This window comes from Sorex araneus, chromosome 1 (genome assembly GCF_027595985.1).
Source record: "Sorex araneus isolate mSorAra2 chromosome 1, mSorAra2.pri, whole genome shotgun sequence".
NCBI lineage: Eukaryota > Metazoa > Chordata > Mammalia > Eulipotyphla > Soricidae > Sorex > Sorex araneus.
Genome location: NC_073302.1, coordinates 131,260,163 through 131,282,114, shown reverse-complemented (window position 1 = coordinate 131,282,114; position 21,952 = coordinate 131,260,163). Strand labels below are relative to the sequence as shown.

The 21,952-nt window shown below is 34.2% G+C and overlaps 1 protein-coding gene across 2 annotated transcripts in view; it reads left to right on the top strand.

Moving 5' to 3' along the window:
* Window positions 1-21,952, top strand: part of HCN1 (hyperpolarization activated cyclic nucleotide gated potassium channel 1) — a 382,774-nt gene that overhangs the window by 257,576 nt on the left and 103,246 nt on the right. For both annotated transcript variants that reach the window (XM_004608418.3, XM_055132368.1), the window contains exon 4: window positions 1,883-2,101. In XM_004608418.3, coding sequence (XP_004608475.2) covers window positions 1,883-2,101 — 219 coding nt within the window. The remainder of the gene's footprint in view (window positions 1-1,882; window positions 2,102-21,952) is intronic.

Below are 21,952 nucleotides of genomic sequence, written 5' to 3'. Positions count from 1 at the left end.
TGAGATTATCAAATATTATTCCAAAGCAATTTCATCTTATAAAATATTCTTAACAACTTCTGTAATAATCACAACAGAAAAATCTCAAAGTTAAACAATATTTAAAAAACATGTGATTGTTCACTGACCAAAAACCATTATGCACTTTCAGTTTTATCATCAATAATTAAATTCTTATTTGTCTAAATTTTGGTGTCCTAAAAATATATTTTCATAAAAGCATTCCAGAAAAATCAAATGAACAACCAAGATCATATAATATATTATATTTATCTATCATATAGATACTTGTGTTGAAAATATAACTTTTGTTATGTTGCTACTCATACATCACTATTACCCCATTGTGTTTTGTAGGTAATAATATACTTCAAAGTAAAAGTCTTTTCATATTGTATTTAACAGTGATACTTCTATTTTTTAAACTAAGATACCTCATTTTTTTATTCTTACTGGATCTCAGAAATTATATAAGACCTGATCTAGGGAACTTGAAATCAGTTGATCAAAGATATTGATCAATTGACCAATACCACAAATGTTGTAAAAGGGCAGATTATATAGAAAATATTATTTTTGTACAACTTCATATTAGAGTCAAGTTTTAAGATAGTATTAGAAATTGCATAACTAACCTTAGAATTCAGTATTATATTTTTTCAGTCTGCCAAGATGTAATTTTTCTATGTTATTTTTTTACCTTAAAATATTCAGACCATCAACTCTGACATATGAATTTCAATTTAGATTACTCTGATAGAGAACTTCAGGGAAAACTTTTGATCAAACTTGTGTTTCCAAAATAAGGTTTTTTTTTTTTAATTTAAGATGACAGAAACACCAATTCGTATCTACAAAGTCCTAAAACTTTTCATTTCGATAAAAATTCCTATACACGAGACTCAGACTTCTCATACCTGTCTGTGAAGTCTCAGTTTTCAAATATATAATGAAAGATATTACCAAACATGTTACCAATACGCATATTTCCCTGGAAACTTCAAAATGAACCCATCAGCATTCATTCTTGCACTCTTCAGTAATACTCACAATATCATCCCCAAAGTAATTTGTTTTAAAAACAAGATATAGTTTTCATTCAGATATATAAGGCAAAGAAACAAATGAGCAAAGCCAAGCCTTTATATTCTAATAGCTGAATGAAGGTTACCCATAAGAGAGGGACTTTTGGTGGGAAGGTATAATGATGGAAGGTGGGGGTCACTTAGTGGCTAATGGTAGCTAGACTTTGTGAGATCATGCTATAAATAAATGATGTTGAAACATGATGCTCTTATCCTGAAACCTACAGGGAGATGTAAACTAATGTTACTTTATTCTGTTTGGGAAAGGGAGACTCCCAAGCAGTGCTCAGGGGACCTGGGGGTCACTCCTTGCAATTCTCAGCCAACTGGACTGCCAATTTTATGTGAGAGTTGCATTACTGCTTGGGTTCTGCTGTGCCAGAAACCTCCAGTATCATACTAGCAGGGCTCCAAGGCCTCCAGGGTTACAGGTGACACATCCCTGGTGGTGCTCAGGGATTGACAGCACCCAAGATGCACCCAACCTGCACCCAAGATTCTAGACAGTGCCATGTGCTGTGGATTGAACCAGAGTCAATAGCTGTACTATCTCCATGGCCCAAATGATGTTAACTTTAATTTGAAAAAAAAATAACAAAAATGAATCAAAATGCCTAGGAAAACAGATATTAACACTAACAGTAAACTATGTCTATTTCAGTGTGCTTGGGAAGTTTATAAAAAAAAAATCAATCATTTGAGTAACAAATGATGTCATCCTTTGTTCTGCTACCTTCCCTTTCTTCTGCTATTGTAATGGCTCAGGTTTTTTTTTTTTCCCTTTGCCTCTGTTTCAGAATGATTCCTGGGGAAAGCAGTATTCATACGCACTCTTCAAAGCAATGAGTCATATGCTGTGCATTGGGTATGGAGCCCAGGCCCCAGTGAGCATGTCTGATCTCTGGATAACCATGTTGAGCATGATTGTAGGGGCTACCTGCTATGCCATGTTTGTTGGCCATGCCACGGCTTTAATCCAGTCTTTGGATTCTTCAAGGAGACAGTATCAAGAGAAGGTAATTTGCTTTATCTCTGTTATCTCAAGTAGACTTGTTTTAATTGGCTAATTAATAGTGTACAAGATAAACTCTGCTCTTTGCCAAAAATACAATTAAATAATATGCTTAAAGCAGGAAAACAATCTCTTTTGATATTTTGAGATTGCTTGGATATGACCTTGATTGCTTTTACTTGTTTCCAGTTTCTTGAATAATAAAATTTAAAATAGTAAATTTGACTTTGCCTGAAAATAGTCAGATATGCAAAGTGTTGAAAGCTGATTTAAGTTTTATCAGAGCTCATGTTCTAACCTATTGCAACAGGTAAGATGAAAAATACCCTTCTCTAATACACGTTATAAAACTATGGTACTTGACTGCAGGGGTACAAAAAGTCATTGCAAAAGACCCTCCGGAACTCTCTGCTTGTTATTGTCATATTTTATATGACAATTCATATGCCTAGAAGAGCAGATGCAGCCCTTATATCTAGATAAGTCACCACTCCCCTCAGTCTTAAAAATATATATTAACAGTAGCTTCATGCATTCTTATATACAGCATATTGATTAAAAATGACTGCTGTTCTAAACTTTCCCCCCCCAAAAAATTATATATGTATATATGCGAAGGTTTATTCATTCACTATTCTATGTTGAAATTTTTTTTCTGCATTTGACCTTCTTATTTTCTTGATTAAACACTGATAACCTTCTGATAGAATATTTAATAATTGAAGGAAGAGGTCATCATAGGGAAAGTAAATTGAATTTAATAAGCTAAATTTAAGATTTGAGATCAGACTACAATACACTATAGGTTTTGATTAGTTTCTTCATTTCAGTTGACACTGCTTTTAATAAAATTATTTTTTCTACTTCCATTCCATCTGTTTCATTATTGCATACCATTTTAAAAACAAATTAAAATACCCAGGTTTGAAATTATTGGCTTAACAATGACTCTCTCTCTCTTTTTCTTTTTGTGCATTGTGGTTTGCAATACAGGTGTAAAGAGGTCATGGTGTTTGTTCAGGGCATTCAGTATTTTTATCGGGACGGTATGGCTGGAATAGCTTTTCAATTGGGTGGCAGCTTTGGGGTGTGAATGTGACCCCTTCTGATTTACCCCAGTCTGTTCAAGCTTGAACAGGTCCAAGCTTAACTTTGGCTTTTGATCTCTTTCGAGATTCATTTATGGGTCTCTGAAATAAGGCCAATGAATGAGCTTGTATAGCTGAGCCTGAGGTGGTTTGTAGGCATGACTCCCACATACCTAATTTTTTGCCGTTTAATTGGTAAACTTGGCCCCAAATTGTTGGGGTCCGGCCAAATGCACTGCAGCAATTTTGGAGTATCAGGAAGCCTGAAGTCACCATCAGGCTGCTGATGCACTAACCCTGCAGGTACAGGTTGACCTGCTGGTGGCACCATACGCCCTGAACCTTAATTTTTAATGAGAAGATTTATAGATGGGAAAAATAGATCTAGAATTCATAGGCATTCAACAAATGTCCCACTTGATTTTCTTCAGTATTTGTGAAGATTTTATTTCTTCTTTACAAATAAGAATGCCATGAGCATAACTCCCACATAGCTCCTTAATTATTCAGAAAGTTTTCCAATGCAGCTATACTATATAGTTTTGTTTCCCAGGAGCTGAGTTTAATGTACCCTGATATGTTAAAGTGGCCAAATGTTTTGGGGCCAAATGTTTTGGGGCCAGGAAGATTTTAGAATTAGGAATATTTGCAGTACTTTCTCACAGGAAATCAGTGTGCTGTAGTGCTTGGGTTTGCTTATTGTGATGATATGAACTGCTGACAAGTTGGGCTCCTGGCAGAATGACAATACTTAACGTTCTTGGCAAAAATATTTTTATATTAGGTTCTGTTATAAGTATATTTGCACAGAGAATCCTTGAGGCTGTTATTTAACTGGAAAAATCATAATTTTGCTAATTGAAATTTTTAATAAAATGTTTATATTTTAATATACTAAATATATCAGTATACTAATATACTAAACCAAATATTGTTTTATATTGAAACTATTAATATGCTAAATTAAATCATATTGTATATCAAAATATAAACTATTTTATATTAAAATGTTGTATTTTATCGATTGCAGCCAAGTTCACAACTATTTATTTTCTTTGTAAGTAAATCATGACTTTAAAAATGTCTTTTGAGCCTGGAGCAATAGCACAGTTGGTAGGGCCTTTGCCTTGCACTCGGCCAATCTGGGTTTGATTCCCCTGAGCACCACCAGGAGTAATTCCTGAGTGCAGAGCCAGGAGTAACCCCTGTGCATTGCCAGGTGTGACCCAAAAAGAAAAAAGAAACATGTCTTTCATTATCTTTATCCTGAGAAGGCAATAGCATATTTTTTTATTATGAAATTTGGTGATGACATGTTGTGTGATGACATAAATGACATCACAGGGTTACATGCATGCAGCATTCCAATACCACATTCCCTATCAAAGTGCCTGCTACCTTGGTCAATGTCTTAGGTCCTCTACTCAAAGCTCCTCCCAGTATCCACCCACCATCTCCTTACCATGGTAAGCTCAGTTCTGTAAATCAGTTCATTGGTTCTGCTGCCTTCGGGCATTTGTTATTCTCTTACTATTCTAATGTGAGATACAGTATTTCTGTATCAGCAAGATACAGGATCCTGTATCCGTGAACAGCAGGTCAACCTGTTCACTTCCCATTTGGACCATATACCAGATTTACCAATTTTAAATCTTTATTGTATATATTCAGGGTTTTAGGATTGTAGAGACTGCTAAAGATTTGTCCTCACAAACCCTTCATTTAATTCCTTGAATTTATCATCTTGTATGTTGACAGCTTTTTGTAATGATAGAAAAGTGAATTTGTTGTTTTATTATGGATTTACTTTCTAAAATAAAATAAATAGAGGGAATAAAGATAGTGTGGTGGACAGGGCACTTGCCATGCATGCTGCCAACCAAGGTTCTATCCCTGGAACCCCAAAATACCACCTGGAATGATGACTGAGCTCAGAGTCAAGAGTAAGTCCTGACCACTGTTGGGATTGGTCCAAAAATAATCAAAATAAATGAATAAATAAATAAATTAATCATAGAATCTGTCACACAAACTTTAAACAGGAATAAGAACTTTAACACTTTAGTAGATTGAGAAAACCCATATATCCACATTGTTTTATTTATTTTTTAATTTGGGGGGAAGGTCATACTCAGCTGTGCTCAGGCCTTGTTCTGGTTCCCTGCTCTGTGTTCAGAGATCACTCTTGCTGGTGTTCATGGGGACTTATGCAGTGGCAGAGACCCAACCGGGGTCTGTCATGTGCAATGCAGGTGCCTTAACTTGTATGCTACATCTCTGATCTTCAAAATAATATATTCTTTAGTATTATCTTTGGGCTTTTTGGGGGGTCACACCTGGTAATGCTCATGAGACTGGCTCTGCACTCAGGAATTACCCCCGGCAGTTTGAACAAATCTGATTCCTTTGGTAGCTCTTCTACCTACAATTGGGATTTTTATGGAGATTTCTTCACAGTTATTAATTAACTCTCTTCCAGAAAAGTAAAAGAGGTGTGTGTGTGTCTGTCTGTGTGTCTGTGTGTGTGTCTGTGTCTGTCTGCATGTATGTGTGTCTGAAGATTCCAAACTGATTAGCTCTTCTCAAAGAGGCCACTGAAAATCACTGCATTAGAACAAATGATGTACTTAATACTCTTAGAACTTAGGAAATTTCAAGTTTAGGAGCTTTATGCCAAAAATTGAGTCCAGAGACCAATAAACTTTTCTTATTAATTCATAGACATTATAAGATATTTTAATGCTAACTTGATTCTTAGAAGATCATGGAATGGGGAAGTGTAAAATGGATGTCTTTCATTAAGCCATCTGTTAGTAAATGTGGAATTTATTATCTAATGCTTCTTAAGTATGGTTTTATCAACCAGAGGTAATGAAGTGTCTTTAAAAGCATTATGGAAATGTATTCCCTTTAATAACAAGATATCATTGTTCTGAAAAAGTTCAATATATTAAAAAAACCTAATGTACTGATGATATTTCCCTTGACTCTTCTATCGTGATCTGATCATTCATTCTGAATCACTAAAAATGTATTTTCTGTGATATTTTTCAATAAAAGATAATTTGTCCAAGGCAATATTATACCAAACGTGACATTCAAGTGTTGTAATTCAATCTCTGAAGTTATAGCTTTTCTCTCCAAAAATATATATGAAATGACATAACTCATGAGTTTTGAATGAGTATACCAATATTGTAAAAATGAAACACAAACTAAGAACTATAATAATGCAAAATATCAAATGTAAATCACTTTGATGCAAAACATTTTCATTTTTATTTAGGTATAGTAATCTTTGAAGAATAAAACATATATTTTAAAAATAAAATAACATCAGCACACTCTATGAAATGATGTTGAAATAAGATAGTGAAGTAGGTTAGGGTGTTTTTATTTTTGTTTTGTTTTCCCTGGGGTTTTAATAGGAACTTTGAATTTTTTTTTGGGGGGGTGGTATTAGCAAAAACATTTTACTTGCTTGAACCACAAATGACAAGAAAAATATTTCTGTGATGGGGCCAGAGTGATAGTACAGTGGGAAAGTAGAAACATTGTTAAAACTCTAAATAGAAACTAAAAAGTCGGTCACAAGGTATAGTGCAATGTAGAGTTATTTCTCTGCTTTGAAATCTTTCAGCTAACTTAGATCAGGCTTTGGTTGGAAAACCCTCCACCTTCAACTGAAATTAGGAAATTTTGAGAGTTCCTTCCATTTTGGTGGAACCTGACAGGTCTTTTGTTGGGTTGAGCTGGTCCTACAGACACAGGGTTTGAAGTCATATTTGCTGTGGGAAATAGTGAGGACACTCCAAGCCATACAGTGACTGTGCCCAGAAGAAAGTGCACAATTCTCTCTTCTAACACACAGAGCAGACATTTTCAAACAACTACACGAGGCTCAAACAGAAGAAATTATTGTGGAATTTTGTTTTCCAGTGCACCAAAACTTACTTTTTTTTCATTGCATAAAACTTAATTTCTTCAGATTTTCACCTTAATTTATAATACTTAAAATATGCACAAGAACTCTAACAAGCCTAATATATATATATATATATATATACATATATATATAATGGTATATAAGGTAGCTTTATATGTTAAAGATATATAAAATATATCTTTAAATATATGGTTAAGTTTACTTAAGCTATCAGAGAAATAATTAATCTGAAGCATAATCACTTGTGTACTTTAAATGTTTTAAAGGGTAAATGGAGAAAGATTTAATTGCTTGGAAATTTTCTTTATTGCAACACGGTTTTCTTATTGGATGACTCACTCTTTCCAGTGTCTTGGCAATAATATTATAGCCTCCTAGTCATACAAGATCCAGCAAATTGTATGTTGGAGAAGTTACAAAATTTAATAAATTGAATTTAACATATGTTATCTCCATTTTATAAATAATTGTGAGTAGTTTATAGACCACAAAATTAATAAATATTCTTCATGTAATTATGTAATAATCTTTTCGCAATCTTAAAAATATAACATAAATAATGTTTTTATCAACCTAATTTTAAATATTACTTGAAAGCATCTTTTATCTGTTTTAAGGATTGATAACTGAAAGAATGAGTCTGCACAAGGCTGGCCAGTTAGTAATCTTAACAATAGAAGCATATCTACGTGGGCTGAAATGCAGGATTTGTATAGTATAACTCTAGGTGCCATCCTTGACAACATATGATTGATTCCCTAAGGAGCGTCCAAAAGCATACCAGCAGATTAATATTATAATAATAACTAATATTTATTCATATTCAGATAGTCAATTTTATTTCGATAACATTAGAACACTTTTTATTAATCTTTAAAACCTTTAGATTGGGGCTGGAAAGGCAGTACAGGGTTTAAGGCTGTTGCTCAGTTCCATCATCAGCCAAGAGCCATCCCTGAGCACACGGCCAGGAGTAAACCCTGAGTATCTCCAGGTGTGGACAGACAAAAACCAACAAAAATATCCTTTAGATTAAATGTCTTTTCAGTACCATAAAGAAAATATTTTTCTGTTTAAGTGTATTCATCATCATCATCATCATCATCATCATCATCATCATTATACTATCTATTCACACATTGTAGATAAGAAACTTGAGTTAAATATGTTTTAACTCCTAGAACACATTCACATATCTAACTAGCACAGTGATAAAGGTACAAAACACCGTTCTTATTTTAAAATTTAATGTACTTTTGAGAATTGTACAGATAATAAATCAATATAAAAATTTCAGAAGTCCTTTACAGATTGGTCTTTGAATTTTGTGCAACTTATAAAAACAGACCATAACATCCAAAGAATTCCCTGCTGTGAGCTAAAGTCATCATTTTAAGATTATCGCATTTGTATAAAAAACTTTTTAAAAGTCAGTGGTGCACAGACTTAGCATTTGATAAGCAGTTAGTTACATTCTCCCTTGTGTAGGGTGATTTCATTGTTTCTGGTTAACTGGAGTGTAAGTGGGTATTACATCAAACTATAAATAATTTTTGCCATAAACTTATTTCTTCAGAGCAATATAAGTACTTTTAGCTTTCTAGATCATGAATTTACCCTTTAGAAAGTACAATTTCATTTTTTATTACAATAAAATAGCATACCATAAATTACTTATTGCTCCAGCAGTTTTTCTTTGACTGTATTTTATGAGGTATAGACACCATTCAGATATCTATGAGCAGGATTAGTATCTATTATATTCATGCATCAGATTTATAGACAAACGTTTCATTTACTTGAAAGAACATGTGCTTGGAACTGCAAGGAACCTCACACTTTAAAGAGATCTTTGGAAGGATGAGGTATCCAGTGGCTGTGAACATTTATCACTAGTCTCCCAAGAAATTTTAAAAGCATCTTACAATGCAGCATTTTGCTTCTTTTTAATGTAAATAAATGAGTCCATTCCATAGTTTTCTAGCAACTTTGTAAATTTGTCTTAGCTGTCATGTACATTAATGATCTTTCTGCAGAAATCATTTGCAAACGCTACTTTGGTAGCATTTTCTTCTTTCAATTTTAATACAAAAATGCTGCTCAAAAACTGTGGGCTTTTTTCCTCAGGGGAAAATCTTTACGATAAATGAATGCATTTATTGAATTTTATTTCTTGTGGAAGTTTAGCCCAGCTGTAGATTTTGATTTTATTTATTCATACTTTTAAACCAAAATTATTTGGGTATTAGAAAAAAAATAAATTTCAATAACTCAAAACCAGAGGCAATGACATACAACACGAAAATATAAATTAAATAAAAATCTATAACATATCACCAAAATATTTAATTGGTCATTTTAGCCCTGACATTCCCACAATGTTATGAAGAGAACCTTAGGATCTACTGTATTTTGTGAAAACTTATGTAAAATTCTTATAGATAATTCTTCTAATCATGAGAACTCCTCTTTATTTATTTTATAAAAAAATACTAAATTATCTATAATGTGTCCCTTTAATGGAGAACAATCTACATTAAAGCACTTATTTAGAGACTGTCTTTGTTTATTTTAGTTGTCAATTCTGTACCTTAGTTGATTTATATATAAATTAACTTTTTCTGATTTTATGAGGAATTTAACTGTGTTCCCTTGAAAAGAAATTTGCAGTATTGGAATAACTGTTTCTAATAGGAAACACTATGATTCAGGGTAGCTGAAGATAGCTGTTAATTGATTTTTTTCAGAGCATACTTATTTTGTCCACTTCTTTTCTCTTTAAGAGAAAACAACAGTTTTCTAGTTTTCTAAAAAGTCATGCACAAACAGTAAGATCTCTTAACCTCTTCATCTCAAAATGTTTTCTTTTTGTGATGAAATATTTTTATATAATCCTATAGCAACAAACTTTTATGTTTTGTATTTAGAGTGTATGTACAAGGAAGAATGGGCTAAAGGAAATAAAATGTACAAGAATTTAAAATATTTTACTTGGTATTGGCACCATGAAATCTATGCTGTTTATTTGTCTTTTAATTGTAAAATATGTGTAACATAAAATTTAACATTTTAACCAAATTTTTTATACATGCATTATAAATATTGTAACAATCTAAAATTTAGTAAATAGCAGTCCTATTCTCCAAACTCACCCACAGTATATTTTAAGTTCTGCTAGATTGTCTTTATAACATGCACTAGATATTAGTAGTATATACATAAAAAATGAATTCACACATTTCAACTTTATTTATCCTTCAAGTTCTTGCTATTTTAACTTTATATCTTAAAATGCATTTCAATGATTATTTTTAGAATTTTATTATTATTAGAAGAGTTAAGATAATATCTATGCTTTTAACTTTTAAAAATATACAATATGTTATTGTTGGCATGGTGTAATACAACAGACTATATTTTATCTGTCTTGCTTAACTGAAAAATGTATATCTGTTAATTGAAAGCTTCACTTTCTCTCCTCATTTAATCCCCTATAACTATCACTCCCTTCTTGATTATATCAATTTAATTTTCATACTACTTCATATGCTTAAAATCATACAGTATAATGTATGTAAGCATAAGGTATACTAGTTATAGGTATTCATCTTCAGCAAGGAAATACTTCCCTTAGAATGATCTGACTTCTTTCACTTTATATCCAACTTTTAGGGATTATTTTCATAATTCTTTTTAATATTAATTACCAATTCTTTGTCCTTTATTCTTTTAGGATTTTCTTCCACTATCTTTGATTTGTAACAAGGACCTAGTTTGTTTAACATTACGCTTTAGCCCCAATTAATTACACAGCTTGGTAACAACCAAGTTTTAAAACGGTGAATCAAAAAGCCTGAAATAATTAAACTGCATATTCCTGCCCAGGTCATAGAGAAATCGCTATAAATATATTGGCATAAAAGAATATTTTGATTTCTCAAATATGTAGCATCGATTAACGATCTAACCAAAATTAATAATTTTGTACTAGTCTAGTTTGAATAAGCATCCTGACCACTCTGGCAAAAACAACCTTCTGAGTAGTCCAACAATTGTCATAAAAAATTAATCAGATCACAAAGATCACTAGAAAAACATCATCAGCAGTCAACAAAGATATTTTAGTGGAAAACCGTAATACCTCTGAGGTGAAAGAGGTGATTAAGCAGAAAACCTACGACAAAGCAATCCAGAAATGAGGGGAAAATCAAGGCAGTAGCTACTGCAATGTATAGTATAGGAAGTCATCATGATAACTATATAATATAGGAAGTCATATGATATAGTATAGGAAGTCATAAGTCATAATGATTTTGATGAATCATTAATAAATTAAATTTGTGCTGCTTATTCTGGCCATGGTATAGAATTTGAAAATGATTTTAAAAACATAGTTCTAAAGCAGGAGTATGTAGTACACACAGAGATCTTCAACTTTGAAATCTGTAGGCAAAGAATATACCCATGTTCCTTTTATGTAAAAGTTTACTATGTTTCTGTAAATAACATTCAATTTTTTATTTTTATATTTGAATATTTTTGACCATATTTCACAGTTATTTTGCCTTTGCAAGAAATTAATTCTAATTTGGTTCGTTATGCCTTGAAAATGGGCAATTATTTAATACTAGTTTAAGCCATGTTTTATGTAGTCCTGAAATGCAATTTCTTTACTTTCTGTTATATCATTTTATTTGATGGAATGACAAAGAATGCAGAGAGTTAAATTATTAAATGTTCCATTTGCTCTTTTGCCACTCTACTTCTCCTCGTTTTATATTGTCTGCATATGAAACAGTAATTTTATTTTTATTTTTTCCTTTTTGGGTCACATCTGGCGATGCACAGGGGTTCCTCCTAGCTCATGAACTCAGGAATCACAACTGGTGGTGCTCAGGGGACCATATGGGATTCTGGGAATCGAACCCAGATTGGCCACATGCAAGGCAAACACCAGACCCTCTGTGCTATTGCTCCAGTTCCTGAAACAGTACTTATTTTTAACATTTAGCGTTTTTTGGTTTGTATTTAGCTAAGAACACTATTTTTCAATCAACAAGAAAGAAAATATGCCTTTGCTCTGTTACTAACAGAGTGGCCATATGATAGTTGTGGCCAAATGGATTGTGGGGAAAAAAGAGGCATATGAATATAATGAATGGTAAATAACAGTTTGCTTTATAAAATATTATACTGATTAAAATCTTTAAACATTGAAAAAATTCTTTGTAAATCTTACTATTTAAACATTGTATCTGTATTTCTGGACTGTAGCCATAGCACAGCAGATAGGGTGTTTGCCTTGCGCATGGCCAACCCCGGTTCGATTCCTCCATTCCTCTTGGAGAGCCCGGCAAGCTATCGAGAGTATCCCGCTCGCACAGCAGAGCGTGGCAAGCTACCCGTGGCATATTTGATATGCCAAAAACAGTAAAAACAAGTCTCACAATGGAGACGTTACTGGTGCCCGCTCGAGCAAATCAATGAACAACAGGACAACATTGCTACAGTGCTATTTGTATTTCTATTTATGAATACCTCCCTGGTTATTTTATTCCCTCTTCAAAAATTAAAGCACTGATTTTATTTTTGGGTGTCCAGGTTGAACCCAGGACCTCATACACTCGAAGCAAGTGCTCTACCTGGGAACTATATCCCTTATCATCAAATATATTAATAGTCTTTTCTTTCATTCAAAGTTCTGGGGCTGGAGTGATAGCACAGCAGATAGGGTGTTTGCCTTGCATGCAGCCAACTCTGCTTTGATTCCCAGCATCCCATATGGTCCCCTGAGCACCGCCAGGGATAATTCCTGAGTGCAGAGCCAGGAGTGACCCCTGTGCATCGCTGGGTGTGACCCAATAAGAAAAAAAAAGAAAAAGAAAAGAAAGTTCTATCTGTGGAGATGGAGGGATAGCGCAGGAGATAAGACCTCTTGCATACAAGTCCACCCTGGGTCCAATAACCAGCAACCTCCGCCACCCTCCCAAATAAATAAAGTTGTATTAATTTAAAGAATGAAAAAGAACACATTTTATAGTAGAGGAGATTTTCAGAGGTCTGTCTTTTTCAGAGGTCTGTCCCTCAAATTCTTGAGAAAGCTGGGGCCGTTCTGCCAATACTTAGCTAAACAGTATGTTTATGCATGTTCAATGCAGAGTCCCCAAATGTGGTGTGTTGTTGGAGCTCTCAGTGTCAGGATGACCAGTCTCCCTGGCTAAGCTGGGGTGATCCTATGATCGTTATAGTGTTTTAAGATGCTCTGTTATCAATGAGCATCTTACAATGACACTTTGACTTTTTTATTTTTTATTTTTTTAAGTTTTTTAATGAATCACCATGAAATACAGTTACAGACTTACAAACATTGGTGATTACATTTCAGTCATACAATGATTGAGTACTCATCCCTCCACCAGTGCCCATTTTCCACCACCAATGTTCCCAGTATCCCTTCCTCCACCCCCTTACTCCCCTCCACAATATGTGGCAGGCACATTCTTTTTTACTCTCTCTCTCTCCTTTTGGGTATTATGGTTTGCAATACAGGTAGTAAGTGGCCATCATATTTGGTCTATAGTCTACTTTCACAGTGTTGACTTTCAATAGAATGCATCTCATACCATTTCATTTTTCTTAAAACTTATCTGAGTCTGTTTGAATACCACTAATTAAAATTAAGTTCTAGGGTCAGGAGAGATAGTACAGCAGGTAGAGTGTCTTCCTTGTCTACTAATAACCTGGATTCAATATCCGGCACCCCAGATGGTCCCCAGAGCTTCACCAGGAACAAACCCTAAATGCAGAGCCAGAAGTAAGCCCTGAGCACACCTCTCTACCCTAAAATATCATCCACAAAAATAAAATAAAATAAAATTCTAGTCAGACATAATATATTTCATTGTCATTGTAGTTGGTTGTTACTAACTTGAAAACTTGATTTAGCTAAGTGAGAGCTAAATTTAACCATTCCTAGAGATTCTTCTATATCTGTGCTACTCAGTTTGAGCCATAATTAAAATTTAGTTATACTTTAATCTAGAATGATTAAGTCAGTGATTCTCTCACTTATTTACTAAGCAAAACTAACATAAGTAATTGAAATACACTAAAATGGGTGACGTGTAGATAAAAAACACTGTCTATATCATAAATTTTATTTAAAAACTCAAATTTTGTAACATATCCTACAATTTATCTTATTTTAATATTGCAAGGCTTCAAATTGGTTTGAGAATAAGTTATGACCAGACAAAAATGGAAGCAGAGAAACTCATTCTGTCTATTTGAAATCGTCCACACCAGAGATGATGCTAGGACCAAGGATGGCCGAACACTTGCTTTGCATGTATGAGACCATAAATTTGATCTCCTATACTGGGGAGAGGAGGCAGAAAAACAAAAGATTCAGAACTTTTTTATTTTTGGTTTGGGGGTTTGCTTGTTTGATTCTTCCTTTGTTCAGGGACTCACTTGGCAGTGCTCAGTGTTTACTCCTGGCTCTGCATTCATTGATCACTCCTGACAGTATTTGAAGGCATCTATAGTGCTGAGGATTGAGCCTGGGTCAGCTTTATGCAAGGCAAGTGCCCAACCCGCTGTACTATTGCTCCAGCTCTAATTCAGATCATGTTTAAAAGAGTAAAAGGTGAATATGTAAATATAAAAGCAGATTTAAAAATGGACTACACAATTTTTTTTTAATTTACTATACATACACGAACTTGTGCCCCTTACAAATGCATGTTGCATGATAAATGAATCATGGTACCACTGTATCACTGTCATCCCGTTGCTCATCGATTTGCTCGAGCGGTCACCAGTGACATCTCCATTCATCCCTTTTGTGTTCGGGATCAGGGGAATGAGGCCCATTATTGTTACCGTTTTTGGCATATCGAATATGCCATGAGTAGCTTGCCAGTCTCTTCCATGTAAGATTCTGCATCACTCTTTTCCTGTAGCTTTGTTTTATATTCTGGATCTTGGCCGTTGCTGGGATTATACAGCACCAAGGGTGGTTTGTGGGTGTGGCTGTCAAGCTACTGGAAAATTGGGGATCTGGGTAGAAGAGGCCCAGTCCTGATCTGAGCAGGCTTGGAGATCTCAGCTACACATGCCTTATACCTGGGTTCCTCTGCCAGTTCCTTCATGGGTGAGGCTCGTCCGTGAGTGTGGAGAGTTGCTTTGAGCATGGCTGTGGCTAGGTTAATGTGTAATCATGATAAATGAATACACTTGTAAATATTAATATAATATTATTCCACTAATGTAAAATATAGGAAAGATGAAACAATTAATAGTAGGAAAAGATCAAGTACTTGCTAAGGACCCAGGATGAAAATATGAGATAACCTCAAAATAGAATGAGGGCACATTAGAAATGATGGAAGTGTTATAAAATTTGGGCACAGATATAGTTGCTCATAGAAAAATATACTTGAATTGTGAATAATGTTATACATAATCATGTTATAATTATAATTATAATATACATAAGTTTTCACGAGTCAGGAGAGATAATACAGTGGTTAACGTGAATGCATGCATTCAACCATGTTCTGTCCCCAGCACCTTATAGTCCTTATATCATACAGATGCTACTTCGGAGGTCCCCAGGCACTGCCAAGGTGGCCTCAATAATCCTGGCCTGCAGGACCCAAGTAGCAGCACATCAGTAGGTCCTCACTTTGTACTGCCAGCCCTGTCAGGTAAGAATCACCAAGGGAGGAACTTGGGTTTCTTGAGTACCACTTCCCCAAAGGACAGTACAAAAGTAAATAAATAAATTTCAATGAAAAAAAATACTGCATTTGATAAGATTGTTGGCAGAAATTATGTCTGAGAGAAATACACATGGCAAAACCAATGCCTGTGTTTTTGGCTCTAGGCAGTAGTAGCAAGCTTTTGGCATCTAGTTGCAGAAGATTGTGATGATGTGAATGCTCCCCATTTTAGCTTTGATTTATTAACTGTACTTATTACATATCAGGTGGAAATTTCAATTAGGCAGTTGGACGTAAGAAATCTAGATTAAAGGATAAGATCTTGTCTATAAATAGACATTTAAATGACAAGTTTCTCTACTAAGGAATATTGACAAATAAGAGAAAAGGGGTAGTAAGATAATTTTTATATTCTTCTATACTTTATAATTTTCACTTAACTGTCTGTAAACACAGATCCCCTACTAAATTAAAGATACTTAGGGGCTTCAGATAATAGTACAGTGAGTGAGTAAAGCACTTGCTTTACATGCAGCTAACCCAGATTTGATCCCCTATATCCAGTTTTGTCCCCTGGGCAGTCAGGAGTGATTCCTGAGTATAGGACCAGAAGAAACCTATGAGTATGTTCAGGTGTGGCCCAAAATAGCAAAAATAAATAAATTATTTGTTTATAGTGCACAGTGTGTGGTTGGAGGTAAAATTCCCCCTTCGTTTGGTAAACAACTGAACAAAAACTATGCCTATTCACAATGACTAGTGTTGGGCAATCACTCTTTAAATCAGTTAACTCAGAAAATAAATGAAAAAAATCAAAGAGTCATCTTAAAAGTTTACTTGATTTTCAGAAATTATAGTTTGAGGTCATAAGCCCTCAGTAACCTAAAATCTACTCAAGATCAGTTACCACAAAATGCAATTGATTATTAAAAGCATTATAAACCTTTGACCACATGTTTGAATGAAACAAGATTGAAAGCTGTTTTACTGTCTGCTCTTTTTTCTATGACTGTTGATATCCAGTAACCCATTCTTCCATCTTTAAATTCACTTCTTAATTTTTTTTTGATGAATAGCAATCACTTCATTATTTTTCTGATAATACACAGTTCACTGACTTATCTTCATTTATACCTATTACTACTGGCCTTACAGTGAGTTCCTAGTATTTTAAGGAAGCACTTGTTCATCCCAACTTCTGTTTGCCTAGAACTTTAATTTTCACAAGACACTTTCTTATTAAGTTGTGGAAGCCACACCCAGCATGCCAGGAGAGACAGAGGAAGGTGACATTTAGTGCCAGTGAGTCAAACTCAGGGCTTCCCTCTTGCAAATTAGTTTCAACAAGGCACTTTTAAATTGGTGCTAAATTGCAGACTGTTTTCTCTCCCCGCTTCAGGAAACATCTTTATAAATTTTGGAATTTGTAGTCCTGAAGATTGATTTTTTTTTAATTTTTCAATAGTGATCAGCTTTATGTTACTTAATAAAATTTTCGACCCCTTCCTCTTATAAATGCCATGACTGGTTTTCTGATAGTGTCTCCTTTTTCTTGGTAATATTATGCAGATGTTTTATACTGCTTGTTTGTTGTTAAATTCAAAGCAGTATCAATAGATGGTAATAAATCACTGCCACAGTCAGGGATGACTTTCAATGTGGAATACATGCCTTACCTGTGTGAGACCTTAGCTTCACTCTCCAATATATAAAATAAAATAGAGTCAGTCTCTAACCATCAAGACTACTATTGTTTGGGTTATGTAATATACTTAAATTTACATTGAGAAACTCATATCTCTATGTGAATATATACACATATGTGTTTATGTAGATTTAGGTATTTTATTTTAAAATTAATTACCTAATACTCATATTTTCTTAAATGAATGTCTTATTTAAATAAAATCTCTATGATTTTTTCTCATTTTTCAGTGCCACTCTTAGCATTTTCCACAAATAACATTTCTTACTCTCTTGGTAGATATTTACCAGAGATTATCCTGGTAGTTATATAGAATGTAATTTTCCCATTGGATTAACAAGAACTTTTAGTTTTGCCATTGTTTTTTACTCAACTAAGTAAAAAACAATGATTAAAAAACATTGATTATTACTCAATTAAGGCATGGATTTAGAAAAAAATATTGGTGGGAGGAAGCGTTGAGCCATATTAATGGATGCTCAGGGACCACTTTTGGAACTGTTCATTGGACCAGGTGATCCAAGTATTGAAGCATTGAATCAGCTACATGCGAGGCAGACCCCTGTACTATCATTTCCACCTTGAAACATAGATATTAGATGGTTGTGTTTAACTGTACTTGTGTGTTGCTTCTTTGCTTCCTGATACAAGATGATATCAGTTTGGACACATAATCATTGCATTTAACTCTTTGTTATGTCATGCATTTAAATATTAAAGGAACATTTAAAAAAAATTTTCCAGAAAGAATTATAGCTATACAAGAATTTTCCAATTGAAAAGTTAATTACTTTGGGGGCCGGAGAAAGAATACATTAGATAAAGCACTTGCCCTTCTTGCAGCTGACCCCATTTTAATCTTGAAGTCCGCATGTGATCCCCAGCACCACAAGGACTCACTCCTGAACACAGAAACTGGAGTAGAACTCAGAACAGAAGCTCTGAGACCCTGAGCACTGTGTGTTAATTTGTGCATAATCCCTCAAATCCTCCCAGAACAATAACATATAAAGAAATTATTCAAGATGAATGTTTTCAATGTTGAAAAGTTTCTTTCAGTATCTTACCTCTTTATAATAATATTTAGTCATTACTTGCCTTTTTTATTCTCACAACATTTACTTTTTTAAAATTGTTATATATCCTTTGTTAATCAATTGCTTTAAATTGAAAAGCAATGGACCAATTGAAGCTATTGTGTTCAAAACAAACTAGTAGTACTTTCATATGTAAATTATGCTATTTTAATGCTAAGAACTACTTTGGCCAGGCAGAATAAAAATGACTGTTAGTGATATTTTAACTGAGTCCTTAGTTGTAAACTAGTAACCCTTTTAGTATATTTACACAGGATTTATGTAAATTTGTCATCTGTCACTTAAAGTTTGAGTCCATTGAGGGAGCTGGAAAGATGACTTTGGTGGTACAAGAAAATGTTCATCTCTTTATGGCAGAAATTATATCTTATATTTTTCAGGTTGGATTTTGGATCACACCAGTATTCAGGTCTTACTCTTGGCTTTGTGCTCAAGGATTATTCCTGGTAGATTCATGAGACCACATATGGTGTTGGGGATTCAAAAGGGTCAGACACATGCAAGCCATGCGCTGTTTACTATCTGCTGTACTATCTATCCAGCTCCAGAAAGTAATGATATCTTTTTTAATGGAGGTACAGCATATGTTGTTTGCTTTTCATTGAATACTTACATAAATAAAAATTATATTTTCATATGTACAGGATATAGAGTATATGTAGAATGCATAGAGGACATAATGGGCAAAGTTGAGTACCTGAATTTTGCAAAATTTATAGTAAAGTAATACTCTTATACCAATTACTCTACACCAACAGTTTACTAGCCTAAATACTGCAGTCCTGAGTAGTCTATAAGGTTTATAAGTGTTATAGATTTGAAAGAGTATGTCTAGATTTATGAAGAATGGGCTTATTACTTTAGAGTACATTTTGTGCTTACCTCCTAATTTTTAAAATCTAAACGAAAATTCATTTAAGTTAAAAGTTAATGAATTGGGAACCAAAAATGGGTAAGACAGACTTACTTATGTAGGGGACTTGCTTTGCGCATTGCTCGCCTCTGTTTAATCTTTGGGACTATATATATGATTCTCTGAACACCGAGAGTGAACCCTGGGCTCAAAGCCGTGATGAAGCTCAGAGCACAGCTAGGTGTGTCCTTACGACAAAACAAAGTAAAATAAGTTAAGTAATGGATTTTTCAGTTTCCACAAATAAGGCATATAATCTTCTAGTAAAAAAAAAGTAATACCAAGACTAGGTATTTTGTGAAAATAATTACTTAATTTTCCTGTCATTAGAAATTTGTTGGCGAGGGAGAGAGGGAAAGAGAGGTTTCCTCCTCGCTCAGTGCTCAGAAGTCAGTCCTGGTAGAGTTTGAGGGGCTTTATATGATTCTGGAAATGAGCCTGGGTTGGCCACATGCAAGGCAATTGCCCTACTCACATCTCTTCTGTCCCTCATTGGTATGTTTTAATTAAGAGTGTTTAAATAGTTTATATACATTTGATTTTATCAAAACCTGGCATTCATGCTAGACTTTAAAGAAACACTGCACATTTGGTTTCAAGTTAAGACTAAACATAATCGTTTACAAAAAAGGAGTTACTGCTAACAGATATCACGCTGTGATGCAGAATATTCAAGGTGAGGGGTGGTGACTGAAGAGATCACAACCCTCTCAGGAACCCTCATTCCTGAGGACTGCATTAGTGTGGGGAGCACTCATAACCCGCTGTGGGAAACAAGCCTTGCTCCAGAGAACAGTGGCATAGTGAAAGCTGAGACTGCAGCAATTGCTGAGAGAGAAATGAATGCCACCAAGGACAGATACCATGAGGCTAGAGAGGTAACTTACTAAAAGAAGGAATACAAAATAATAGTCCTCCCTACAATAAGAACTGAAATCAGGGGAGCAATTGATATAATGAAAACTTGCATAAAGAAAACAATGAGAAAGTCTCAAGTAAAAGAGCTTAAGTACCCCATAGCTGAATTACTGCATGCATTAGAGAGACTCATCAAGAGACAAAAAAAAAGAAGCAGCTGATAGAATTGGTGAGCTGGAAAATAGGACAGTGGAAAACACAGAGACTGGCAAGCAAAACGAAAATAATTTTTTAAATAAAATATGTCAAAGGATGGAGAGACTGCACAGTGAGTAAGGTGCCTGCCTGGATGAGGCTGACTTGAGATCTGTACCCAGAGTCCCACAGGGTCCCCTGAGCCCAGCCAGAAATGATCCCTGGGCACAGCTGGGTGTGTTCCAAAATATAGAGAGTAAAGAGATCAACAAATGGGCAAAAACAACAGTATTGGCGAGTTGATCTACAAAAATGAGCTTACCTGGGGACGGGGTGGGGGTGGGGAGGCATCTCTGATGGGTAAGACGTTAAAATTATATCTGCAGCAACTTATGTTTAATAGTATTAAAATCATCGTATCTCACAAACAATAAAAACTGTAAGCTTTGAACTTTCTTCAATTTTACAATGGTGCAAAAGTTGAAACTATGCTTTGAATTTTTATCTTCTTCATTGTGGGCAAATAAGTAATCATAGAATATTTTCTTGATGTGGTATCTGAGGAGTCAATTAAAGGATTAGCCAGGAACATATATTTCAAGAGCAATCCAGATAGAGCAGATAAATTATGTATCCAGATACAGGAGTAAGTTTAAACCTATGAAGAAAAATGATTTTCCAAGATAGTGAACAAAGAGACAATATAAATCATAACAAGAGAGGTCATGCAGGCCAAGGAACTTGGACTTTTTCCTGAAGGCAGTGAGGGCCTATTAAAAAGCTTTCAGGGAGGTATATTAATAAGGTTTGCATTTCTATATTTTTTTCTTTGAGTTTGGAAAACGGATTAGAGACAGAAAAGCATGTGAAATGAATACAACAAATGTAGCTAGAAAGTTGAGGGTTATTTTAGGGAAAAGAACTTTTTCTTTAATATTAACACTGGTGATTCGAGAAAATGAAAATTTATTGAAAGATTTGGCAGGTAGAATTTACATGATTCAGTGATGTCCAGAGGATTGGGGTTGAAGGAGGCTTATATAAATCAGACAGTTCAGTTTTCAGGTAGGAATCATATTATGGATATAAAATAATAAAATGTGATAAAACTTCTTTTATATATTTTTAGAATTGCTAATATTCCCCGTGATATTTCCCTGATTCTCCTGTTTTTAACTAAAATATATGAAAGAAATGTCGCATCTTTAAAATTTTATTGATTTATTTCATATTCAAATCATTGTCACCTGTTATGAATTATCCTTATTTCTGACATGTACACGCACTCCAGTGAAAAACTTTGGACAAAGTTTCAAAATTCTACTGG